This window comes from Odocoileus virginianus, chromosome 5, assembly GCF_023699985.2.
Source record: "Odocoileus virginianus isolate 20LAN1187 ecotype Illinois chromosome 5, Ovbor_1.2, whole genome shotgun sequence".
NCBI lineage: Eukaryota > Metazoa > Chordata > Mammalia > Artiodactyla > Cervidae > Odocoileus > Odocoileus virginianus.
In genome coordinates this window covers 81,865,897-81,888,360 of record NC_069678.1, presented here as the reverse complement: position 1 = coordinate 81,888,360, position 22,464 = coordinate 81,865,897, and the positions used below count along the sequence as shown (strand labels likewise).

At 44.4% G+C, this 22,464-nt stretch overlaps 1 protein-coding gene and 1 pseudogene across 4 annotated transcripts in view; both read left to right on the top strand.

The window, feature by feature from the left end:
- ARMH1 (armadillo like helical domain containing 1) overlaps positions 1-22,464 on the top strand; it is a 60,662-nt gene that overhangs the window by 8,661 nt on the left and 29,537 nt on the right. For all 4 annotated transcript variants that reach the window (XM_020897466.2, XM_020897464.2, XM_070468270.1 and 1 more), the window contains exons 2-6: positions 9,510-9,633; positions 10,528-10,755; positions 17,709-17,777; positions 19,399-19,565; positions 20,745-20,941. In XM_020897466.2, coding sequence (XP_020753125.1) covers positions 10,550-10,755; positions 17,709-17,777; positions 19,399-19,565; positions 20,745-20,941 — 639 coding nt within the window. In that variant the 5' untranslated portion in view covers positions 9,510-9,633; positions 10,528-10,549. The remainder of the gene's footprint in view (positions 1-9,509; positions 9,634-10,527; positions 10,756-17,708; positions 17,778-19,398; positions 19,566-20,744; positions 20,942-22,464) is intronic.
- On the top strand, positions 8,423-9,500 carry LOC110139532 (proteasome assembly chaperone 3 pseudogene; annotated as a pseudogene).

Sequence of the window (22,464 nt, the reverse complement as noted above, 5' to 3'; positions counted from 1 at the left end):
AGTGACAATACACAGCCTTGACTTACTCCTTTTCCTATTTGGAACCAGTCTGTTGTTCCATGTCGAGTTCTAACTGTTGCTTCCTGACCTGCATACAGGTTTCTCAAGAAGCAGGTCAGGTGGTCTGGTATTTCCATCTCATGAAGAATTTTCCACAGTTTATTGTGATCCACATAGTTGAAGGCTTTGGCATAGTCAATAAAGCAGAAATAGATGTTTTTCTGGAACTCTTGCTTTTTTGATGATCCAGTGGATGTTGGCAATTTGATCTCTAGTTCCTCTGCCTTTTCTAAAACCAGCTTGAACATCTGGAAGTTCTTGGTTCATGTATTGCTGAAGCCTGGCTTGGAGAATTTTGAGCATTACTTTACTAGCGTGTGAGATGAGTGCAATTGTGCAGTAGTTTGAGCATTCTTTGGCATTGCCTTTCTTAGGGATTGGAATGAAAACTGGCCTTTTCCAGTCCTGTGGCCACTACTGAGTTTTCCAAATTTGCTGGCATATTGAGTGCAGCACTTTCACAGCATCATTTTCCAGGATTTGAAATAGCTCAACTGAAATTCCATCACATCCACTAGCTTTGTTCGTAGTGATGCTTTCTAAGGCCCACTTGACTTCACATTCCAGGATGTCTGGCTCTAGGTCAGTGATCACACCATTGTGATTATCTGGGTCATGAAGATCTTATTTGTACAGTTCTTCTGTGTGTTCTTGCCACCTCTTCTTAATATCTTCTGCTTCTATTATGTCCATACCATTTCTGTCCTTTATTGTGCCCATCTTTGCATGAAATGTTCCCTTGGTATCTCTAATTTTCTTGAAGAGATCTCTAGTATTTCCCATTCTGTTGTTTTCCTCTATTTCTTTGCATTGATCACTGAGGAAGGCTTTCTTATCTCTCCTGGCGATTCTTTGGAACTCTGCATTCAAATGGGAATTTGTCTCCTTTTCTCCTTTGCTTTTAGCTTCTCTTCTTTTCACAGCTATTTGTAAGGCCTCCTCAGACAGCCATTTTGCCTTTTTGCATTTCTTTTCCATGGGGATGGTCTTGATTGTTGCCCAAGGGTTTCCTATATGTTAGGCAATTTGTTGACCCTTATGAGAGTCAACTCTTATTATCCCCTCTTCTCAGGTAAGAGAAGTGAAATCTGGAGAAATTAAGTAATTTGCATAAGATAACGCAGGCAGGAGGTAGAAGATCATCCAACTCCTGTGTCTGTGTTCCTAGTCCCTACACTGCACTGCCTCCCACCCACACTTCTTTAAATATGCCTTAAACTTGCACACCTCTGAGCCTCTACATGTTTTATTCCCTCCTCCTGGAATACAATTTCCTCACCACTTCACCTGGCCAGCTGCAGATGCCTTTCAGCCTGGTTGGCATCTCCTCTGGAAATCTTCCATAACAGCTGAATTAGGTGTCCCTTGCTCGCATTCCCGCAGTATCCTGTTGCTTGCCCCGTTCTAGCTCTTACTACACTATTGGACTTAAAATTGCTTATTTACAGGGCTCTATGCCACACTTAACCTTACCCACTTAGGACAGGAACTGTGTCTTTCTCAGTTATCTCTAGAGGGATGGGGCTTGTGGGATGGGACACACTTGTCTCCCAGTATTTGTTGAATTTCACATTGAATGGAGTTGCTTATAGTGAAGTTGGCAGTGGACCAGGAGGATTCCTAGTCACATCTGAGACAATTTACTGAGGATTTACATACAGTGTGACAGGCACTGGAGACTGAAAGACGGGGCAGAGAGAGGCAGCAACCTGGGATGCGGGCTGTCCAAGAGAAGATGTCGGGGTGGAGAGGCATGAGGGAACAAAGCCTTTTGAGCAGGAGAGGTGGCCAGTGATGTTAGTTGTTGCCCCAACAAGACAGGTGAGCAAAGGACTAAAATTGACCTGCTGCTGCTAAGTCACTTCAGTCATGTCTGACTCTGTGTGACCCCTGCTAAATCACTTCAGTCATGTCTGACTCTGTGTGACCCCATAGACGGCAGCCCGCCAGGCTCCCCTGTGCCTGGGATTCTTCAAGCAAGAACACTGGAGTGGGTTGCCATTTCCTTCTCCAATGCATGAAAGTGAACAGTGAAAGTGAAGTCGCTCAGTGGTATCCAACCCTTAGCGACCCCATGGACTGCAGCCTACCAGGCTCCTCCGTCCATGGGGTTTTCCACGCTAGAGTACTGGGGTGGGGTGCCATTGACTTCTCCAAGATTGACCTGCACGTCTTCATTGACCTGCACAATTAGGAGATTGTCAGAGACATGGCTGAAGTAATGCAAGTTGGAGGGGTGGGGGTGGCAGAGAAACAGAACTGTAGAGAGTTGAGGAGAAAATGGTCTGTGGAGGAACGAAAGTGTGTAGGAGCTTTGCTGTGAAGTGAGAAAACCAGAAAGGTGACTGGAGGGGGGCAGGAGGTAGAGATAAGTGATTTTTGTTTTCTTTATTTTTTTGCTTATTTTTATTTTTGGATTGGTAAGAATTAAGTAAATTAACAGAAAAATGCCTAATTAAAGAGACCAGTTGAGGACCCAGGGGAATAGGGAGTAAAGGATGGAGTGAGGGCTCCAAGGAGACTGGGTTGGTAGGTGCGGAGCTCTGGTAAAGGGGTAGAGAAGGAAAAGAGAAGGATGGATATGGATTCCATAACACGAGAAGAATGAAGAGACTGTGAGGACATTCTTGCCTAATGGCCTATAACTTTTTCTTGAGCCCACAAGTAGATCTCCTGAGAACAGAGGGAAGAGATGGAAGGGTAAGGACCTTGGAGTTGTAGATTTCCCAGGCCATTCACAAAGTTTAGGCTGTGGACTGTGAGTGTGAATGCCAAACTGGATGGAGGTCACCGGAGTCCAGATCATGTGCCTTTCCTGTGAGCCCCAACATATCACGGGTTTAACCCCACCAGAGCACTTTGCACTTTTCAATAAAATCCCCTGATTGCCTTTCTCTCTGCCTCATCAGTCAGCAAGCACCCTGAGAGCAAAGAATATATTTGTTATGTTAACCACTTCCAGTCCTTGTGCTTGGCTAGGACTGGCACCCAGGACATCTGTTTAATTAATTACTCTGTGGAGTTTAGGAAAGTGAAGTGCTCATTATGAACACAGTGCGTTGAATGTTAATTTAAATAACACTTGTTGAATATCGTGATGTGCCAGGGATGACACTGGCCAAAATCATGAAGATGGAACAGGTTGATGTTGGAATTGCCTGGCAGCTTGTGGGCAAACAAGAGGGCTTAGTGTAGGAGGGAGTGGCCAGTGAATCAGCAGTGGGTCAAGGGAGAGGGGTAAAGACAGGAGGCCTGACCTCAGAGGAAAGGAAGTGACTGAGAAACATTCTGAGGATCTTAGAGAATAGTGTGTTAAGTTGGGGGAAGCTAGCAGTCTCCTCTTAATTCCCACTGAAAGCATTAATGTAAGAGATGGACTGGTGCTGGGGACAGAGTCAGATTTCAGTTGTGGAAAAATGTACATGGAAGACGTTCTTTGGCCTGAGATGTTTGAAACTTTTATCTTGAGAGTAGTGGGAAACAAGTGAAGAGTTTTAAGCGAATCTGCCCGATTTGCTTTTTTTTTTTTTTTTAAAGAATCTCACATCACTACATGGAGAATATAGCCAATATTTTGTAATAACTGTAAATGGAGTGTAACCTTTAAAACTGTATAAAAAAATAAAGCACATTTTATTGTAATGATTAAAAAAAAAGACTTTCACATCACTGTGGCGATTAGGATGGGGTAAACCTGAAGATCAGTTAGGAGGCTGAAGCAGGGATCCTCGTGAGGGATGGGGGTAAACTACAACAGTGGCAGTGGAGATGGAGATAGACAATCTGAGGGAGAATTTGATGGTCTAATTGGCAGGAATCTGGCAACAGTTCTGATGAGGAGGGCAAGGGAGAGGAATACAGCAAAGATTTCTCTTGAGTGACTAGAGAGTGATAACAGACACTGAAATAGGACCAACACAGGCACAGGAGCAGATGGGAGGCCTTGATGATGGGACTCATTGAGGGGTGTATGAAACCTACCGAGGAAGATGTCGGTGGTCATTTAGTCGTGTTCTATGGTTTTTCCAGTAGTCATGTGTGGATGTGAGAGTTGGACAATAAAGAAAGTTGAGCACCGAAGAATTGATGCTTTTGAACTGTTGTGCTGGAGAAGACTCTTGAGAGTCCCTTGGACTGCAAGGAGATCCAACCAGTCCATCCTAAAGGAGATCAGTCCTGAATATTCATTGGAAGGACTGATGCTGAATCTGAAACTCCAGTACTTTGGCCACTTGATGTGAAGAACTGACTTACTGGAAAAGACCCTGATGCTGGGAAAGATTGAAGGCAGGAGGAGAAGGGGACGACAGAGGATGAGATGGCTGGATGGCATTACTGACTCGATGGGCATGAGTTTGAGTAAACTCCGGGAGTTGGTGATGGACAGGGAGGCCTGGCGTGCTGCGATTCACGGGGTTGCAAAGAGTCGGACACGACTGAGTGACTGAACTGAACTGAACTGAAAACCTACAGATGTAATAGGAACTTGAAATTGGTACATTTCTCTCCCTTACCCACTATTTTCTTTAATTCTTTTTAAAATTGTAATTACTGGTTTTTTCAATCATCATCAATCTTTTTTTTTTTTTTTTTTGGCCACCCTGAGTGGCTTGCGGGATCTTAGTTCCTTGACTTGGGATTGAAACTCAGGTCCCAGCAGTAAAAGCACCAAGTCTTCATCACTGGACCATCAAGGAATTCCCATCAAATCTTATTTTGAAGAAAAATTGAAACAGAAACAAATAAGTGGCTGGAGTCTCTTAATTGAACATAATTGCCCCTCTTTACTTCCCCCTACCTCTCAAAGCTTCACCGATTTAACACTAAAGAAATGTTAAAAGAAACGCAAAAGCTCAGTAAAGGAGGCAATAGCAGATGAAAGTCAATAGATACTTGGAAGGCAGAAGGCAGGTGGTGAAGTGTTACTTGGATAGAAGCTTTGTAAGAAATTACAAAGTACCACCCAGGGGAGATTACCAACATGAAGCAAATCAGGTCACCCAGTTTAACCTCAGAGAGGTCTAATGCCTGGAAAGCATGATTTACCCCAGAAGGTCAGCTTGGAGGCACAGGGTTAAACACAGGCTTTTGGTTGGAGGCCGTGTGCAGAGCCCCAGAGCTCTGCTCTTAAAAGCCAAATAATTCTATGGACTTTCCTGATGGTCCAGTGGTTAAGAATCCGTCTGCCAGTGCAGGAGACTCAGGTCCAATCCCTGACCCAGGAAGATCCCACGTGCCTCAGAGCAACTAAGCCCATGCTCTGCAACTACTGAGCCCGTGCTCTAGAGCCTATGCACTGCAGCTACTGAAGCCCGAGGGCCCTAGAGCCTGTGCTCTTCAACAGGAGAAACCACCGCAATGAGAAACCCTCGCACACAGGAGCAGCGCAGAGCAGCACTAAACACTCAGCACAGCCCAAAAAAGCCAAACAACTCTCTAAACTGTCTTGCTGCATATGGAGGAACTCTGGAGGCTTCCATACTCAGGGACCTCAAGCAGGGTTTGAAGGGCAGGGAAGAGGTACAGGGTGGAAAACGGAGGGGTGGAGGGAAGATGTATCTACTTCATAGTGACAGCCCCAGGCCCCCCCCCCACGCCTCCCCCAGGATGCCAACCACCAGGCACTTAGCACCCCTACCCTCACATCCTCCCTGTGAAAATAGAAAAGTCTTCTCCAGAGGCCCTGAGAACCCCGGGTGGGGATAGGGAAAAAAAGGAAAAACCTCCACTGACATTTAAGAATTTCTCAATGACAAATCTACTTGTTGCCTGAGAAAGAAATTTTTGAGGTTCTTCCATGGTGATCCAGTGACTGGGACTCTGTGCTCCCAATTTGATCCCTGGTCAGGGAACTAGATCCCATATGCCACAATTAAGAGTTCACCTGCTGCACTTAAAGATCCTGTGTACCACAACTAAGACCCCGTGCAGTCAAATAAATAAGTAGCTTTTTAAATCAACTTCCTAAAAAAAAAAAGAAGAATTTTTCAAAACGAGGAGCCTCAGATCTGAGAAGAGGACACTGCAACCCCAAATGATTCATCTTCGCTTAGCACTGTTTTATTAAAGCCAGGACAATGAGAGTAACAAAACACAGATGCCCATACAGCAAGACGAAATGGAATAGGAAACTGTGGTACATTACACCATCGTCAAATAACTAAGACAAGAGTATAAAAAGAATTCAGGAAATGACTGTCTAAGAGTTGAGCATGAAATTGGAGTGCCAATATTACAGGTTTAAGTAGCAGAAAATTAAACCCTTAAAAAGTAACATTACAAATAGATAAACCTTTAGAAAGATGAAACATAACCATTGGAACAGAACAGACAAATGAGACACAAGTATGTATAAACATAATAAGGAAACACCTACTGAAAAGAGCCCACCAAAGGCTCAGTATAATAAATGAAAAAGACCTGCACCAAGGCATATCGTCATACAATTTCAGAAACGGTTTTCAAAGCATCAGGAGTGAAAAAACAAGCCCCAGACAAAGGCACAGGAATCAGAGTGACGTCAGATTTCTCAACAGCAAACCTAGGGGCGCTCAGTCTAAGGAAGCTTATTGCTGACCTGGAATCATACACCCAACCAATCTGACATGAGGTCAGAATACTTTCAGACTTTCAAGAACACAGAAAAAAATTCCTTACTTAGGAAGCTACTGGGGAATGTGCTTCAACAAAATGAGAGAGTAAACCAAAGAACATGAGGTGGACCCAGGAAATAGGGCGATGGACAGAGAAGACTAGCAAAAGGAAATCCCAGGACAACATTTGTGTACCAGGCTTAGCAAACAGTCAGTCCAAACTGGAACAGAAAGACAAGAGGTGCATAAGAGAGAAGCCTTCAGGGAAAAGATGGGACTGATCAGTTAGAGGTTGAGCATTTGGGAAGATTGTTGCTATGTTTGAAATATTTGGAAGAAAACAGTTCTAGTACTTAGAAAATTAAACAGTTGAAAAAAGTAACAATTACTAAATCCAGATAAAACCAACTTTAAGAGAAGGAAAACATAACAGGTTGGGTGAACAGTGTTTATTTACATGATCAATAATGTAAACACCAAATATAGATTAACTATAAATTGTGGAAAACTATATTGTGAGAATGAGGGGAGGACAATAGGGCTTAGAGTGATGTAAGAAAGCTAATTCCTCAGATTAGAAATAAACATTGCCTAAAATTGATGAATCAGGCAGTAGTAATTATTAGTTTGTGAGGGCCGCCCTGTTACAGAGTAACACAGACCAGGCGGCTTAAATAATAGAAATTTATTCTCACAGTTCTGCACCTCAGATAAAGGTGTCCAAGATCAAGGTGTCACAGGATCGGCTTCTCCTGAACCCTCTCTCCTTGGCTTGCAGATGGCCGCCTTCAGGCGTCTTCAGATGATCTCTCTTCACGTGTTGGTATCCTAAGCCCCATTTATAAGGATACCAGTTATGTTGGGTCAGAACCCACCCCGGTGACTTCATTTTAACTCAGTTGCATCTTTAAAGACCCTCTCTCTAAGGAATTCCCTGTGGTTAATTCCAATGGTTAAGACTCCATGCAGGAGACGTGGGTTCAATCCCTGGTCCGGGAACTAAGATCCCGCATGCCACATGGTACCACCAGAAAGAATAAATAAAAAATTAAAAAGCAAACAGCAACAACAAAAAATGCAACTCTGATTTGGAAATAAGTAAATAAATAAAAATAAATACCCCGTCTCTAAAATAGAGTCACATTCTGAGGTACTGGGAACTGGGGCTTCAACATATGAATCTGTTGAATTCAGCCTGTAGCAAGTAGTATAAACTCGTTATTTGGATGTATAGAGGTGGCACCAGAAGAAATAACCGAAACAGTTGAAAGTGGTTGCCTCTGGAGTGAGACTGGAGGATGGCAAAGGGGGAGGCAAGTGTTATTACCTTTTTACCGGATATCAGGTGGTCAACCGGGCCTTGAGCCCAGTCTGATTCTAAACCTGGTGTTCTTCCCGTCTACCATAAGGTTCGGAGCTCCTCCAGGCCATGGCAGCGCCTCATGCCTCTGCTCACTACCCTCAGCACCTTGCACAGCATTTTACTACATGGGTATGACTTACAACTGTATCACTATAACCGTTAAAGCCACTGGTGACCTAAACGGAAAGGAAATCTTAAAAAAGGGTATATATGTTTACATATAATTGATTCATTGTGATGTACAGCAGAAATTAACACAGCATTGTAAAGCAACTATCCTCCAATAAAAAATTTCTTAAAAATTTAAAAAGCTGCCATTTGTCAGGTTTCTTTTCCTGTTTAAAAAAAAAAAAAGAAGAAACTGAGCGCAGCTCGGTGAGCTGGGTGCTGTGGGACAGACTTAGCTATGGAAGGTAAACCATTGGTGATATCCAAACAGAAGACTGCAGTGGTGTGTGGAGTCCCCACCCAGGTGGTTTACACAGCCTTTAGCAGTCGCATCCTGGTATTGGTGACCCAGATGGGGAAGATGGGCATGCTGGTCTCCCTGGAACCCAGCAGTGTGACCAGTGACATCAGCAAGGCCTGTGCTGACCACTAAAGTCCTCCTCGGGAAGGATGAGCCTCTCATCCATGTCTTCACAAAGAAGCTGGTGGCATTTGTGTCTCAAGAAGCTGGAAAACAGAGCCATCCTCCTCACCCTGGCCATGAAGGACAAGAGCACAGGGGTGGTGAAGACCGTAAAGAAGGTGATCCAGACATGCCAGGTGTGGTGACACTGCAGCAGCCACCCCTGCTGTCCAGGGGGCCTTGCAGCAACTCAGACACCTTCTCAAGGATTTAAAGGCCCTCCTTTAGTTAAAAGGAGGAGCTTTCTCTGGCTTTGGCCCTCGAAGCTGGAAGAAACACAAACACCTCTGGCTGACCTTGGTTTGGAGGCTGACGTCCCCCCCTGGAGGGAGGACAGGAAACATGTCCTGAGAAGGTTGTGAGTCCTCCTCCCCAGGTCCAGACAGCTGCACATATGTGAGAATTGTTGGACTGAGTCATGGCCCTCAATTGTTGGGGGAAACTTTTTTTTTATTAAAAATAAATACATATCCCCCTCCAAAAAAAGAAGAAACTGATAGAGGAAGACAGATCCAAGGAAACCTAAAGGGACAATAATATGGAGCGTCCAGCTGAAAGTTTCCCACCCTCGGTGTTCTAGAATCGCTGGGTGCGTCTCTGATAGCACTCTGAGTTTTGATCCTAGAAAGGGTCCATCCACAGCAGGGGAGGGGCACGAAATGTTTTCCTGCCGTTGACGGTGTCTCAGCCCCTCCCTCCTAGGGTCTAGTACAGCCAATGCATCCCCATTTACTTGAGGCCAATTTGGCTGTTAAAGGTGGCCGTGGCCTCTGTAAGTTATTCTCAGACTTGGGGCTGTAATGTTATTCACAGTGATGGATGCCTGATCCCATGAGAGGTTTTGGTCATTTTTGTGTTTCAGTTGATCCACAGTTATTCACCTGGATGTTAATGCTGACAGGCTATCTTGGTTGACTCCATCCCTGAGACTACGTGGACGCCCTTCCTGGGAGAACATACCCAGTGCCCTCTGGGGTGCAGTGGAGGTTGGTGTGTATGTATGTCTGTCTTAGCAGGCCTCAGATTATTGCTTCCTAATAAAATTCTGATAGCTGGGCCCCATCAATATCTCAAATACATGTGAGGAAACGTTAATTTAGAATCAATTTTAGGATGTTTCAGACTGTAAAGTCCTTTTAACTAGATCTCTGGCGAAGATGTAGGAGCACTTTATGGGACTGTAAATTTCATGTTGAACCGTCTTCGTGAAATACACATCTCCCCTACCCACAAGCTGTTCTCTCCATATCAATCATGGCCCTGCAAGTAATGTTTCACAAATATTCTGTAAATCACAGAAAACCCCATGATAATGTGAAATATGACTTTCACTTGTCTGTTAGACAAAAGAATCACACATGCCTCTCTCCCATCAGCACTAACATTTGTTATGGATAATAACACTTTCAATCACAACTATTTTTGGAAAACGGGTTTATTTTAAACCTTCCCTCCCCCACTGAAAACACTCTCCCAAGGACACAGACTCCTACAAACCACAGCCCATTAATCCAACTATGGAATGAGAACTTTTTCTTCCCACTAACTTAAAAAAAAAAAAAAAGTTGTTTTTAAAAGAGTTGGCCTAAAAGCCAAGGTATAAGATTGAGTAGCATTCTACCTTGGCTGATTGGTGTAAGAGGGGACTGGGTCTCTAAAGGCCCAATCTTGACTCCGTGACAACACAGCTGGATCCTCCTCCCTGTTGGAGCAGCAGGTGACCAGTCTAGAGGTATATTTTGAACGTCACCACAGCCATATGGATGACAGGCTCACCCTGCCTCCAGATGACTGCTGGGAAAGCAAAACCTCCAGCATGACTACAGGCCTTGCACAGTTCTGAATACTTTGGTAACCTGTCTGTTTTCCCTTCTCCGTAGCCAGCTTCAGGACTGACTGATCATGACTTCTATAAAGGAGCAGGCAGCAATCAGCCGGCTCTTGAGTTTTTTACAGGATTGGGACAATGCTGGCAAAGTCGCCAGGAGTAACATCCTCAACAATTTCATCGAAGCCAACCAAGGCAAGACTGCCCCTGAGCTGGAGCAGGAGTTTTCCCAGGGAGCCAGCTTGTTCCTCGTCCGCCTGACCACCTGGCTGAGACTCACGTATCCTTTGCTGAACAGGAAGACAATTAGGCGATCTTCAAAAGAGAAAAGGAATGAAGACTGTTGAGGAAGCGCTTCCTCTGACTGTCTCTCAGATATTAGAACAGGATGTAATAGTGATCAAAATACCATCCCCGAAGTTAAGAACTCCCTCAGCATCCTGTCTTTCCAGCCTGTAAATATATCCTCATTCTCTCTGCTAACCTCTCTTGCTCCCATCAGAGCTGCAGTGGGTGTTCTTTGTCTAGGACCAATCTTCTATCTGTACTATGCTTGAATCCCCTGCTGTCTCACCAAGGATTTATTCATTCTCTCCTATAGGCTTTACTTTTGCCCCATTACCAAGTTTTATATATATATATATACACACACACATATATATATACATATATATATATATATATATATATACACATATATATTTTTTAAAATTTATTTGGCTGTACTGGATCTTAGTTGCAGCATTTGGGATCTTTAGTTGTGACATGTGGGGTCCAGTTCCCTGATCAGGGATGGAACCCGGGCTCCCTTCACTGGGAGCACAGAGTCTTAGCCACTGGACCACCAGGGAAGTTCCTCCTTATCAGCTTTTTCATCAGCATTTATGGATGCTCAAATCTCTTCTAACTTAAAAACTGAAATTCAGTCCTTGCTGGAACCCAGATTCCACCTTGCTTCTGCCCTTTGTGCTGAAGCTTGTGGAAAAGGCTGTTGACCTTCCCCACCTCCCTTTCTCCTCCAACCACTGCATTCTGACTTCTGACCCCTCCGCTCCACTGACGCAGGTCTTGCAAAGGTTACCAATGCCTTTCTAATTGTGAGACACAGTGACCACGTCCTCAGTCCTTATACATGACCTCTCAGTGGCATATGTCACACAAACCATTCCCAAAACACTGTTCCCTAAAGCTAATGTAACGTTTATGTAAATTGTACCTCAATTTTTTAAAAAAGGAAAAAAAGAAGCCCTGTAGACCACATCACCAAACACACACACACACACACACACACACACACACACACACACACACACACTCTTCCTGTGGGTTCTGTGATACCAATTCTCTTGGTTTTCTTCTTTCTTTCTGTCCATCCTTCTGCTCTTCAGCCGCCCCTTAATCCCTGGTGTTCTATGGGACTCTAGCCACAGCCATCTTCTCTGCTCACTCTCAGATTCTCCCTAAGTAATCTAACCACTGTCGGGATGTCGCCATCACTCCAGTTTAAGGACTCTCAGTTGTGTCCCCTGCCCACATTTCTCTGGAATCTGAGTTCCATATCTTTTAACCCAGCTGCCACCTCCACTTGTCTCCTACAGAAGGACCCTCACGTCTCTGGCTTGGGAAGCTAGGTGAATGGGGTGTCATTACATGGGAAGAGAATACAAGGAGAGGAGTCAGGAGTGGATACATTTGAGTCGGGACACGTTGTGTTTGAGGTGCCTGTGCCCAGGAGCCCCAGCAGCAGACAGGGGGCCGAAGACAGATGCAGTCCCCATCACGGTGATAGTTTGAGTGGCAGGTGGTAGCACTCCATGAGTTCATCTCAAACCTTTTCTTTTACTTATTTATTATTTATGTATTTTTGGCTGAGCTGGGTCTTCGTTGCCGCGTACGGGCTTTCTTTAGTTGCAGTGAGCGGGGGCTACTCTTGGTTGCGGCGCCCTGGCTTCTCAGTGCCATAGCTTCCCTAGCTGCGGAGCACAGGCTCTAGGCACACGGGCTTCAGGGGTCGCGGCTCACGGGCTCTAGAGCACAGCTCAGTAGTTGCGCTGCAGGGACTTAGTCTCTCCGCAGCATGCATCTTCCCGGGTCAGGGACTGAACCCATGTCCCCTGCTTTGCTCCATGGATTCTTATCCAGTGTACCACCAGGGAAGTCCTCAGACCTTTTTTTTATGTATTGTTCTCTTTGCCAGACCCTCTCCCTTAAACCTCCTCTTTATTTGACCAGTTCCTCTCTATTATTCAGGTCTCAATCCAGGCATCACTTTCTCAGGAAGCCCTTTTCAGAGTCCCAGACTAGTTTATGTTCCCCTGTTAAATATACTCACGGTGCTCAACGTCTTATTATTACTTGAGATATTGATCTCTCTTCCCCCACTGGATTGTAAACTCTACAAGGGCAGGAATTACATCTGTTCTACGCATGTCTGTATTACTAACACCTAGCACATGCCTGGCACATAAAGGGTACTTAACACATGTTTGTCGAACAAGGCAATGATTGAACCAGAGAGCCTGCAACTAAGCAGAACTAAAGGCTTAGGTAACCACAACTTTCATTTTTTACAATTAATCATTGATAAAATTATTCATCAGACTCAGGCCTAGGACACAGTCCCAAGGGAGTCCTCTGAATACATCTTTGGGTTAACCCCAATGTTCTTAGACATTAATGTGCATAAAAGAGGTTTAAAATGCAGATAACAAGTCTACCCACACACACACACAACCCCCAGGTTTTGATTTAGTAGATTAAGGGTGAGTCTTTGGAATCTTTGTCAAAAAAATGCTGGGTGATTCTGATGCCAGTGATCCACAAGTAGTGTTTTGAAAAGCATCAGCATTACCATCTGACTTTGTCCCCTCAACTCGTGACACTAATCTCATCAAGGCTGTCACTAACATGACAACATTTTCCATTCGACCAAAGGGTGACACAAGTGAGGCAAGGTCATACATGTTCAGAGTCAGATCCTAGCTTTATTTAAAACTGTGATATTAATTGATTGATAAATGTGGACCATTTTTGAAGTCTTTATTGAATTTGTTACAATGTTGTTTCTGTAGTTCATGTTCTGGTTTTCTTTGGCCATAAGGCATGTGGGATCCTACCTCCCCAACCAGGGACTGAACCCTTATCCCCTATGTTGGAAGGTGAAGTCTTAACCACTTGACCGCCAGGGAAGTCCCAAAACTTTAATACTTTGTTCATCGTGGATATTTGTGTTATTTTTCTTTTTTTTAATAATGCAGGAAATATAATTTAATCAGTGAGTCTTTTGATAGCCCCTTAAATTTCTTACTTGAGGGAATTCCCTGGCACTTAGGTTAAGATTCTACACTTTCACTGCCCAGGGTGTGGGTTCAATCCCTGCTCAAGGAACTAAGATCCTGCAAGCCATGTGGCATGGCCAAAAAAAAATTCCTACCAGAAGAAAGTGAGCCATTTGCCTCACACCCGAGCCCTGGCTCTGCTTGACCACTGCCCCTTCTAAAGCTCTCCTCTCTTGACCCTTCTCCTATCACTGTTTCTCAGTAACCATTACAGGGACTTTCCTCAATTCAGTTGCTCAGTCGTGTCCAACTCTTTGCAACCCCCATGGACTGCAGCACACCAGGCTTCCCTGTCTATCACCAACTTCTGGAGCTTGCTCAAACTTATGTCCATTGAGTTGGTGATGCCATCCTCTGTCATCCCCTTCTCCTCCTGCTTCAATCTTTTCCAGCATCAAGGTTTTTTCCAATGAGTCAGTTCTTTGCATCAGGAAGCCAAAGTATTGGAGCTTCAGCTTCAGCATCAGTCCTTCCCATGAATATTCAGGACCTATTTCCTTTAGGATTGACTGGTTTGATCTCCTTGCAGTCTAAGGAACCCTCAAGAGTCTTCTCCAACACCACAGTTCAAAAGCATCAATTCTTTGGCCCTCAGCTTTCTTTATAATCCAACTCTCACATCCATACATGACTACTGGAAAAACCATAGCTTTGACTAGATGGATCTTTGTCAGCAAAATAACATCTCTACTTTTTAATATGCTGTCTAGGTTGGTCATAGCTTTTCTTCCAAGAAGCAAGTGTCTTTTAATTTCAAGGCTGCAGTCACCATCTGCAGTGGTTTTGGAGCCCAAAAAAATAAAGTCTGTCACTGTTTCCATTGTTTCCCTATCTATTTGTCATGAAGTGATGGGACCAGCTGTCATGATCTTAGTTTATTGAATGTTGAGTTTTAAGCCAACTTTTTCACTCTCCTCTTTCACTTTCATCAAGAGGCTCTTTAGTTTCTCTTTGCTTTCTGCCATAAGGGTGGGATGATCTGCATATCTGAGGTTATTGATATTTCTCCCGGCAATCTTGATTCCAGCTTGTGCTTCATCCAGCCTGGCATTTTGCATGAATACTCTGCATATAAGTTAAATAAACAGGGTGACAGTATACAGCTTTGACGTACTCTTTTCCCAATCTGGAAACAGTCTGTTGTTCCATGTCCGGTTCTAACTATTGCTTCTTGACCTGCATACACATTTCTCAGATGGCAGGTCAGGTGGTCTGGTATTCCCATCTCTTTAAGAATTTTCCAGTTTGTTATGATCCACATAGTCAAAGGCTTTGGCATAGTCAATAAAGCAGAAGTAAATGTTTTTCTGGAACTGTCTTACTTTTTCGATGATCCAGTGGATGTTGGCAATTTGATCTCTAGTTCCTCTTCCTTTTCTAAATCCAGCTTGAATATCTGCAAGTTCTATCACCCCTTAAATGTTAGTGTTTCCAAGAATTCTCTCTTCAGCCCTCTTCTTTTCTTCCTCAATCATTGTACTTGTTAACTGAGGGATTGTATCATTTTATCCTAAGTTATCAATCAGAGCACCAGACATTTAGTGGACACTCAGTCAATTCTTATTGAATGAACAACACGTTTTTTTTTGTCACACTGCACAGCTCATGGGATCTCATTTCCTGACCAGAGACTGAACCCGGGCCACAGCAATGAAAGTGTGGAGTCCTAACTACTAGGCAACCAGGGAATTCCTGAACAACGCTTTTAATATATAGTTGTATATTCAGTTTCTACACCTGAAATTTATAATTTCCTAACTTTTTGTGACCTTGTCATACAACAGAGAAAACAGACTGGCTGAAGACATGTAGCATTTTGAATATCTCTTCAAAATGTTGTGTTTTGAATCAGTGACCCCACGCCCCCACCCCACCACTCTCCAGCCCTCCAGTTATGGTGAATTTGAAGGAAAACAAATCAATATAGCATCATTATGTTTTATAAAATGGACTGCCACCTCATTCCACATTAGCTTCAAACCCCTTTTTTAAACTTGAACTTCCAGAACTGATCAGTAAAAACTAAGGATGTTTATATTATAATGACAAAATGATTAGTTACCATATATTGAGTCTTTTTATGCTGTAAGCACTGACCTCTGTGTACCATATGAATATCTCATTTGAGCCTCACACCAGGCCTAATAGGTGATTGGTATTGTCCCATTTTAGAGATTAGAAAGATGAGCCTTGAAAAGGTTGAATAATTTACTAGTAGGCACAGAGATGGGGAGGGCATAGCAACCCATTCCAGGATTCTTGCCTGGAGAATCCCCACAGACTGAGGAGCCTGGAGGGCTACAGTCCATGGGGTTGCAAAGACTTGGACACAGCCGAGCGACTAAGCACAGCACAGCACAGGTACATAGACAAACACTGGCCCCAAATCCAGCCGTCATCCACTCTGCCTCAGGGTCTGCCTGACACGGTCCCACCTCCAACACCATCCAAGGAGACCATCCGGGCAGGATGGCCTGACAGGAAGAACTCAGGCTCTGAGTTAAGCTGCATAGGTTCAAATGCCAGTTCCATCAGTGAATTGGGGACCTTGAACACGTCATTATAATCTGTCTGGGGTTATCTCCTCATGAAGAAAGTAGAAATACTGATAGCATCCACTGCAGGGTGCAGTGACAGTTAACTGAGACCAGGCAGGCAAAGCTGTTAGCACAGTGCCTGGCACACAATAAATGCTGAGCACTTGTTAGCTCCTGCTGATAGCTTGGCAGAAGTGGCAAACTTCTGGAACTAATTGCTGGAAATAATGGACCAGAAATACATATAGTGAGTGGTTATGATAATAAGGCTAGCCTGGGACAGAGGAAAAAGAAGGTGTCAAGAGTTGGTCAGCCTCACTGGTGACTAAGAAAAGAGGCACTGAGGAGGCATGGAGGCAGGAATGGGGGCAGGGGTTTCAGGGAAGCAGGGTGATGAGCTAGTAGCCTGGCCCCCAGCTACAATGGCAACAGGCAGGGCAGCCTGGCTCCAGAGCAAACACTGTTTTTGCAGTAAAGAGCCTTTCCTAATGAGCCAATCTGTCTCTACTTCTATTGGCACCCTGGGAACCAGGGTGCAGCAGAGATAATTTGCCTCATGCACCCTCCCTTCCCAACAAAGCACCATTACCTCCAACCCATTACATTAGCCTTTATCAGTCTTGGAAGCTCTCAGTCATCCTCCATGAGCTGCAATAATTTCAGCTAATTTCTTAAGTGTTCTAAGAGCCCGTGATGTGTTATGAGCCTAGTAATTGTTGACTGGTTCCTCTTCTGTTGTGGCTTGATTTCATACCTTGCATCTGAGCTGATGCGTGCTCTGGGTGCTTTATTACAATGAAGCTTTTTGCAAAAGCTCACATTAGAAAATAACATTAAGTACTGAGGTTCTTTTAAATCAGAGTTTAATTTTTCCACCATTTCCTATTGTTCTTATTAGGAAGACACACAATTCTTCATAAAGATAGTGACCTCCAGTATAAAGCTTTGAGCAAGGCAAAATTGAAAATTAATGATGAAGCTGATTATTTTTTAGAGAAGTCCAAGAATGAGGCACAAAGTAATGAACTGTGCTGAGACCCAAGGGTACAATGGTCATGGCATAGGGGGAATTGTGAAATTGACCCCCAGCATTCTTCATGCACCTCCTATTCATCAGAGCCTCTTACTCTCTAGAGAGCCCATCAGAGCCAGGGTGGTTGAACTGCCTCAGAAGAGCTTCCTGGAGAACCATGAACATCCCTGCCAGCACTCCTCATCCACCTGTCCCTTCAACCTAGTAGTCCCTCTCAGATAAAGGACACAGTTCAGCTGTTGGTCATCCTGGGCCATAGGTGGTATCAGGGATCAGACATGGGATGGAAAACCACCCTGATATTCACTCTTTAACTGTCGTACAGCTACATGACTGGTTCGCCTTTAGATAAGCTGCTCAGGTCCATTGGCATCTTCTTATCAGCTGTAAGCAGGTGAGTTCTGTTCTAGAGAGATTCTGGAGTCTCAGTTGCCTACCAGGCTCATGGTGTCCTTGGCATTCCCACCCCATGGGACCTTGACTTTTTTTTATCAGTGGGTACCTAGTAGCCCTCAAAATGGACCCAGAGGTGGTGGCACCTGTAGTCCTGGTCTAGTTGCTTCTCCATCTCATGTGCTCCATTGATACTTTGCTAGTCAGCATCCTCTTGGTTGTGAATTACAGGAAACTAACTCATACTGGACCTGGGCTTCCCTGGTGGCTCAGATGGTAAAGAATCTGCCCGCAATGAGGGAGACCTGGGTTCCATCCCTGGGTTGGAAATATCCCCTGGAGGAGGGAAAGGCTACCAGTATTCTGGCCTAGAGAATTCCATGGACTATATAGTCCATGGGGTCATAAAGAGCTGGACACAACTGAGCGACTTTCACTTTCACTTTCACTCATACTGGACAACGAAAATGTAAACATTATTAGCCCACTTAACTGAAATGTCCGGAGAATGGAAATCCATATTTCCAGGTTCACTAGATCCAAGGGCTCAAAAAATATCAGTAGTTGGTCACTCCTGCTTTTTGTTTATTTCTCAGCTCATTTCTCCTCTATATTCATAGACCCCCATGTGCTGTGGTCTTCAGATGCTCGTGAGCATGTAGGACTTCCCTGGCAGTCCAGTGGTTAGGACTCCATACTTCCAATGCAAGGGGGCACAGATTTGATCCCTGGTCAGGGAACTAGGATTCCACATGCTATGAAGTGCAACCTCCCCCCAAAAAAATTTTTAAGCGAGCGTGTGAAAAAAAGAGAGAGAGCATGTATTTCCCAAGGGTTCCCTAGAAAATCCTGAGCCTCATTGGACCAACTTAGGTCATATGCCTGGTCCCAAATCAATTACTACAGTCAGAGGATGACATACTCTTTGTCATCTGCTCACCCTCCAAAAACCACATGGCTCATGAGTGGTGAAGGGGTGACTCCCCAAGGGACAGTTGAGGTGTTCTTTCAAGAAGAGACACAGATGCTGGAAAGTCAAGCACAGGAAATGGCCATTGTATTTGACTTTCACATTTCCTTCTGGGAGGAAGAAGTTCTTAGCTATTATATCATTTTATCTATGAATATTTCCTGGATAGGAGGACTATATGAAGAAAGGTCCTTGAGATCTCTTAGAAAGGTTCAGTCTAGTTCAGTTCAGTTGTGTCTGACTCTTTGCGACCCTATGGACTGCAGCATGCCAGGCTTCCCTTCCATCACCATATCCCAGAGCTTGCTCAAACTCATGTCCATCAAGTCAGTGAAGCCATTCAGCCATCTCATCCTCTGTCATCCCTTTCTCCTCCTACTTTCAATCTTTCCCAGCATCAGGGTCTTTTCCAAAGAGTCAGTTCTTCACATCAGGTGGCCAAAGTATTGGAGTTTCAGCTTCAGCATCAGTCCTTCCAATAAATATTCAGGACTGATTTCCTTTAGGATGGACTGGTTGGATCTCCTTGTAGGCCAAGGGACTCTCAAGAGTCTTCTCCAACACTACACTTCAAAAGCATCATAACCTTAGAAAGGTTAGTGCCAAGGACTTGACAAGTGTCTTATTTCTACTTTTTTATTTCTCTGGACAGTAATCGATACCTCATAGAGTTTCTTGAGGTTGGAGGGGTCCTAACACTCTTGGAAATACTTGCGCTGAATAAGATCAAGGAGGAGGACAAGAAGGAATCCATCAAGCTACTTCAGGTGATTGCAAACTCTGGCAGGAAGTACAAGGAGCTCATCTGTGAAAGCTACGGTGGGTATCATGTAGGACGAGGGTGTCACTCCCCCCATCTCCCTGGGGACCCCCAGAACTGCTAGAGGAAAATGCCCCAAGGACCTGGCGGCACAGGAAGCATTCTGTAGAGTGGACTCCCTTAGCTCCCATCCATATTCACCACCAGAAGACCGAGATTTATGACTTACCTGATTCATCATTTGCTCAAATCTTTTTGTGGTGGTTCTGGAAATACTTCATTTCAAATATATCCTATTTCATGCATCCATTCAGCAAAGAGCTGTTGAGTTATTTGTGAATAACTCTAGAAATAAATTGAACTAAAATTGTTAAATATGGTGCTAGGTGTACACTAAGGTGGGCTTCCCTGGTGGCTTAGTGATAAGGAATCCACCTGCAAGACAGGAAACACAAGTTTGATCCCTGGGTCGGGAAGAACCTTTGGAGAAAGGCGTGGCAATCCACTCATTATTCTTGCCTGGAGAATCCCATGGACAGAGGAGCCTGGTGAGCTATAGTCCATAGCGTTGCAAAGAGTCAGACACAACTGAAGTGACTGAGCATGCATGCATACACTAAGGTGCTGGGAATACAAAGCTAAATAAAATATAGTCCTTATCCTCAAAGAGCTTCCAGTGAAGTTAGGAAAAGAAATCACCCAGTCATTTCAGGATGTTCCGTCAAGCACTCTGCTTGAGACATGCACAGGAGAGGCCGCCTCCACGCACGCCTCTTTAAAGTGCATCCCTTGCTGCCCTTCCCTCATGTCTTTCTGAGCCTTGGTGTATTTACTCATAAAATAAATACAGCAAGGGACTAACACCTCTCTCTCAGTGTAGTTTCCAGGACTAAATATAGTAGTATTTGTTAAAACATTTAGTGCTGACTGCTACCTATGTTTTAGTTATCATGCAACCGTAAAACAGGCAAGTTTTATTTGTGCATTTTGCAGAGCCATTTTAAATTTGAAAACAGATTTTGACAAGCTAACATGCCTAGGATGAAACAAAATCCTGCAGATACATAACCATGAGATGAAAAAAACAGTGATGCAACATGAGAACAGAGCCTCGATTTTGCTTTGAACAGGACTGGTCAAATATATCTTAATCCTATTATCTCATATTATATAACCTCAAGTGAGGATAATTTTCATAAACCCCTTCCCGTCTGGTATCTCCTTTCTCCTTTGCTCAGGTGTACGATCCATAGCAGAATTTTTGGCAAAGTCCAAGTCAGAAGAGACTCAGGAAGAAGTTCAGGTCCTCTTGGATTCTTTGATCCACGGTAATCCCAAGTACCAGAACCAAGTGTACAAAGGTCTGATAGCTCTGCTGCCCTGTGCATCCCCAAAAGCTCAGCAGCTGGCCCTGCAGACACTCAGGACTGCCCAGGTAAGCCCAGGCCGCACGCTCCAGTGATTCTGATTCCAACTCAGTAATCCGACAATTACCTTCTACAGTTGCGCTCCACACAGGCATGAGAAATAGAGCTCGACCTCCCACTGCCTGTCTGCTGTTCAATCAGCGTTACTTCCAGAAGGCCAGAGCAGGGCAGAGAGTTCGTGTCTCCCCGCAGACTGATTTGTCCTGTTTACTTAAGGATCAGAAAGATGTTGGCAGACTAAAAGTGGTTGAGACAAGCAACAAGGATGATGGAAGGACCGTAGAAAAGATTAAAGGAGTCAATTTGATAGGGAAAGAAGCAGGGTGCCGTTGTAGGCCGCATGTAAGTGAAGAGAGGAGCCAGATCTCCAGTGCACGGGAAAGCTCCATTTCTTTCATCGGCTCCTGCCTTCCTCTGGGTGCCCTAGCATACAGAAAAGTCAACTTTGGGGTTTGGTGATGACCACACGAAGACACCCTGCCTAGTGAAGCGGGGACACCATGCCTGCAAGAGAGGTTTTGAGATGAACCATCTAAAGCTCTCAGTACAGCTTCAGGAGGGGCTACAGGCAAAAAGACAACTAAAAGATCAAAGAGGGAACTTCTCAGTGGTCCAGTTGTTGGGACTTCACTTTCCAATGCAAGGAGTAGGGGTTTGATCCCTAGTCAGTGAGCTAAGATCCCACATGCCTCATGGCCAAAAAGCAAAACATAAAACAGAAACAGTATTGTAGCAAATTCAATAAAGATTTAGGGAGTTCCCTGGTGGTTCAGTGGTTAAGAATCCACCTGCCAATGCAGGGGCCACAGGTTCAATCCCTCGGCCATGAGGTATCCACATGCCTCGAGGTGAGTAAGCCCTTGCGCTACAACTACTGAGTCAGCGCTCTAGAGCCCCAGAGCCACAACTACTGAAGCCTGTGACCCCTAAAGCCCAAGCTCTGCAACAAGACACCGTAATGAGAAGCCCAAGTACTGCAACGAAGAGTAGCCCTGAACTCACCACAACTAAAGAAAGCCCCACATCCATGAAGACCCATTGCTCTCAGATGGTCTACATCAAAAAAAAAAAAAAAAAAATCTTAAAAAAAAAAAAGGAAAGCAGTCAAGAAGACATCAGTTTTGGACTTCGTGGGTGAATTGTATGCCACCAAGAGAACAGGAAACATGGGTTTGATTTCAGAGGAATTAGGTTTTGACCCAATAAACTTGGTCTCAGTGGCTCCCAAGTGCCCATGCGAGCAGCATGGCACTGGTTGCTGGTTGCAAAAGATATAGATGGGTCACTTGTGCAAACAATACTAAATCCTGAGCCCCGCTCCCAGAGAATCTGACAGCTTTCAGGGGGCCTTTAAGTTTCCCCAGCCAATGATGATTCCTAGCTGTATTGAGGAATCACTGCTGGGGACATCTAGTAGAGATGCCCACAGGACAGCAGGAAATTAAAGTCTGAGGCTCCAGAGAGATCCAAGATGAAGATGGCCTTTTGTTGGAGTTTCTGAGTGGAGAAGTATTTGAAAGAGTAGAAGTAA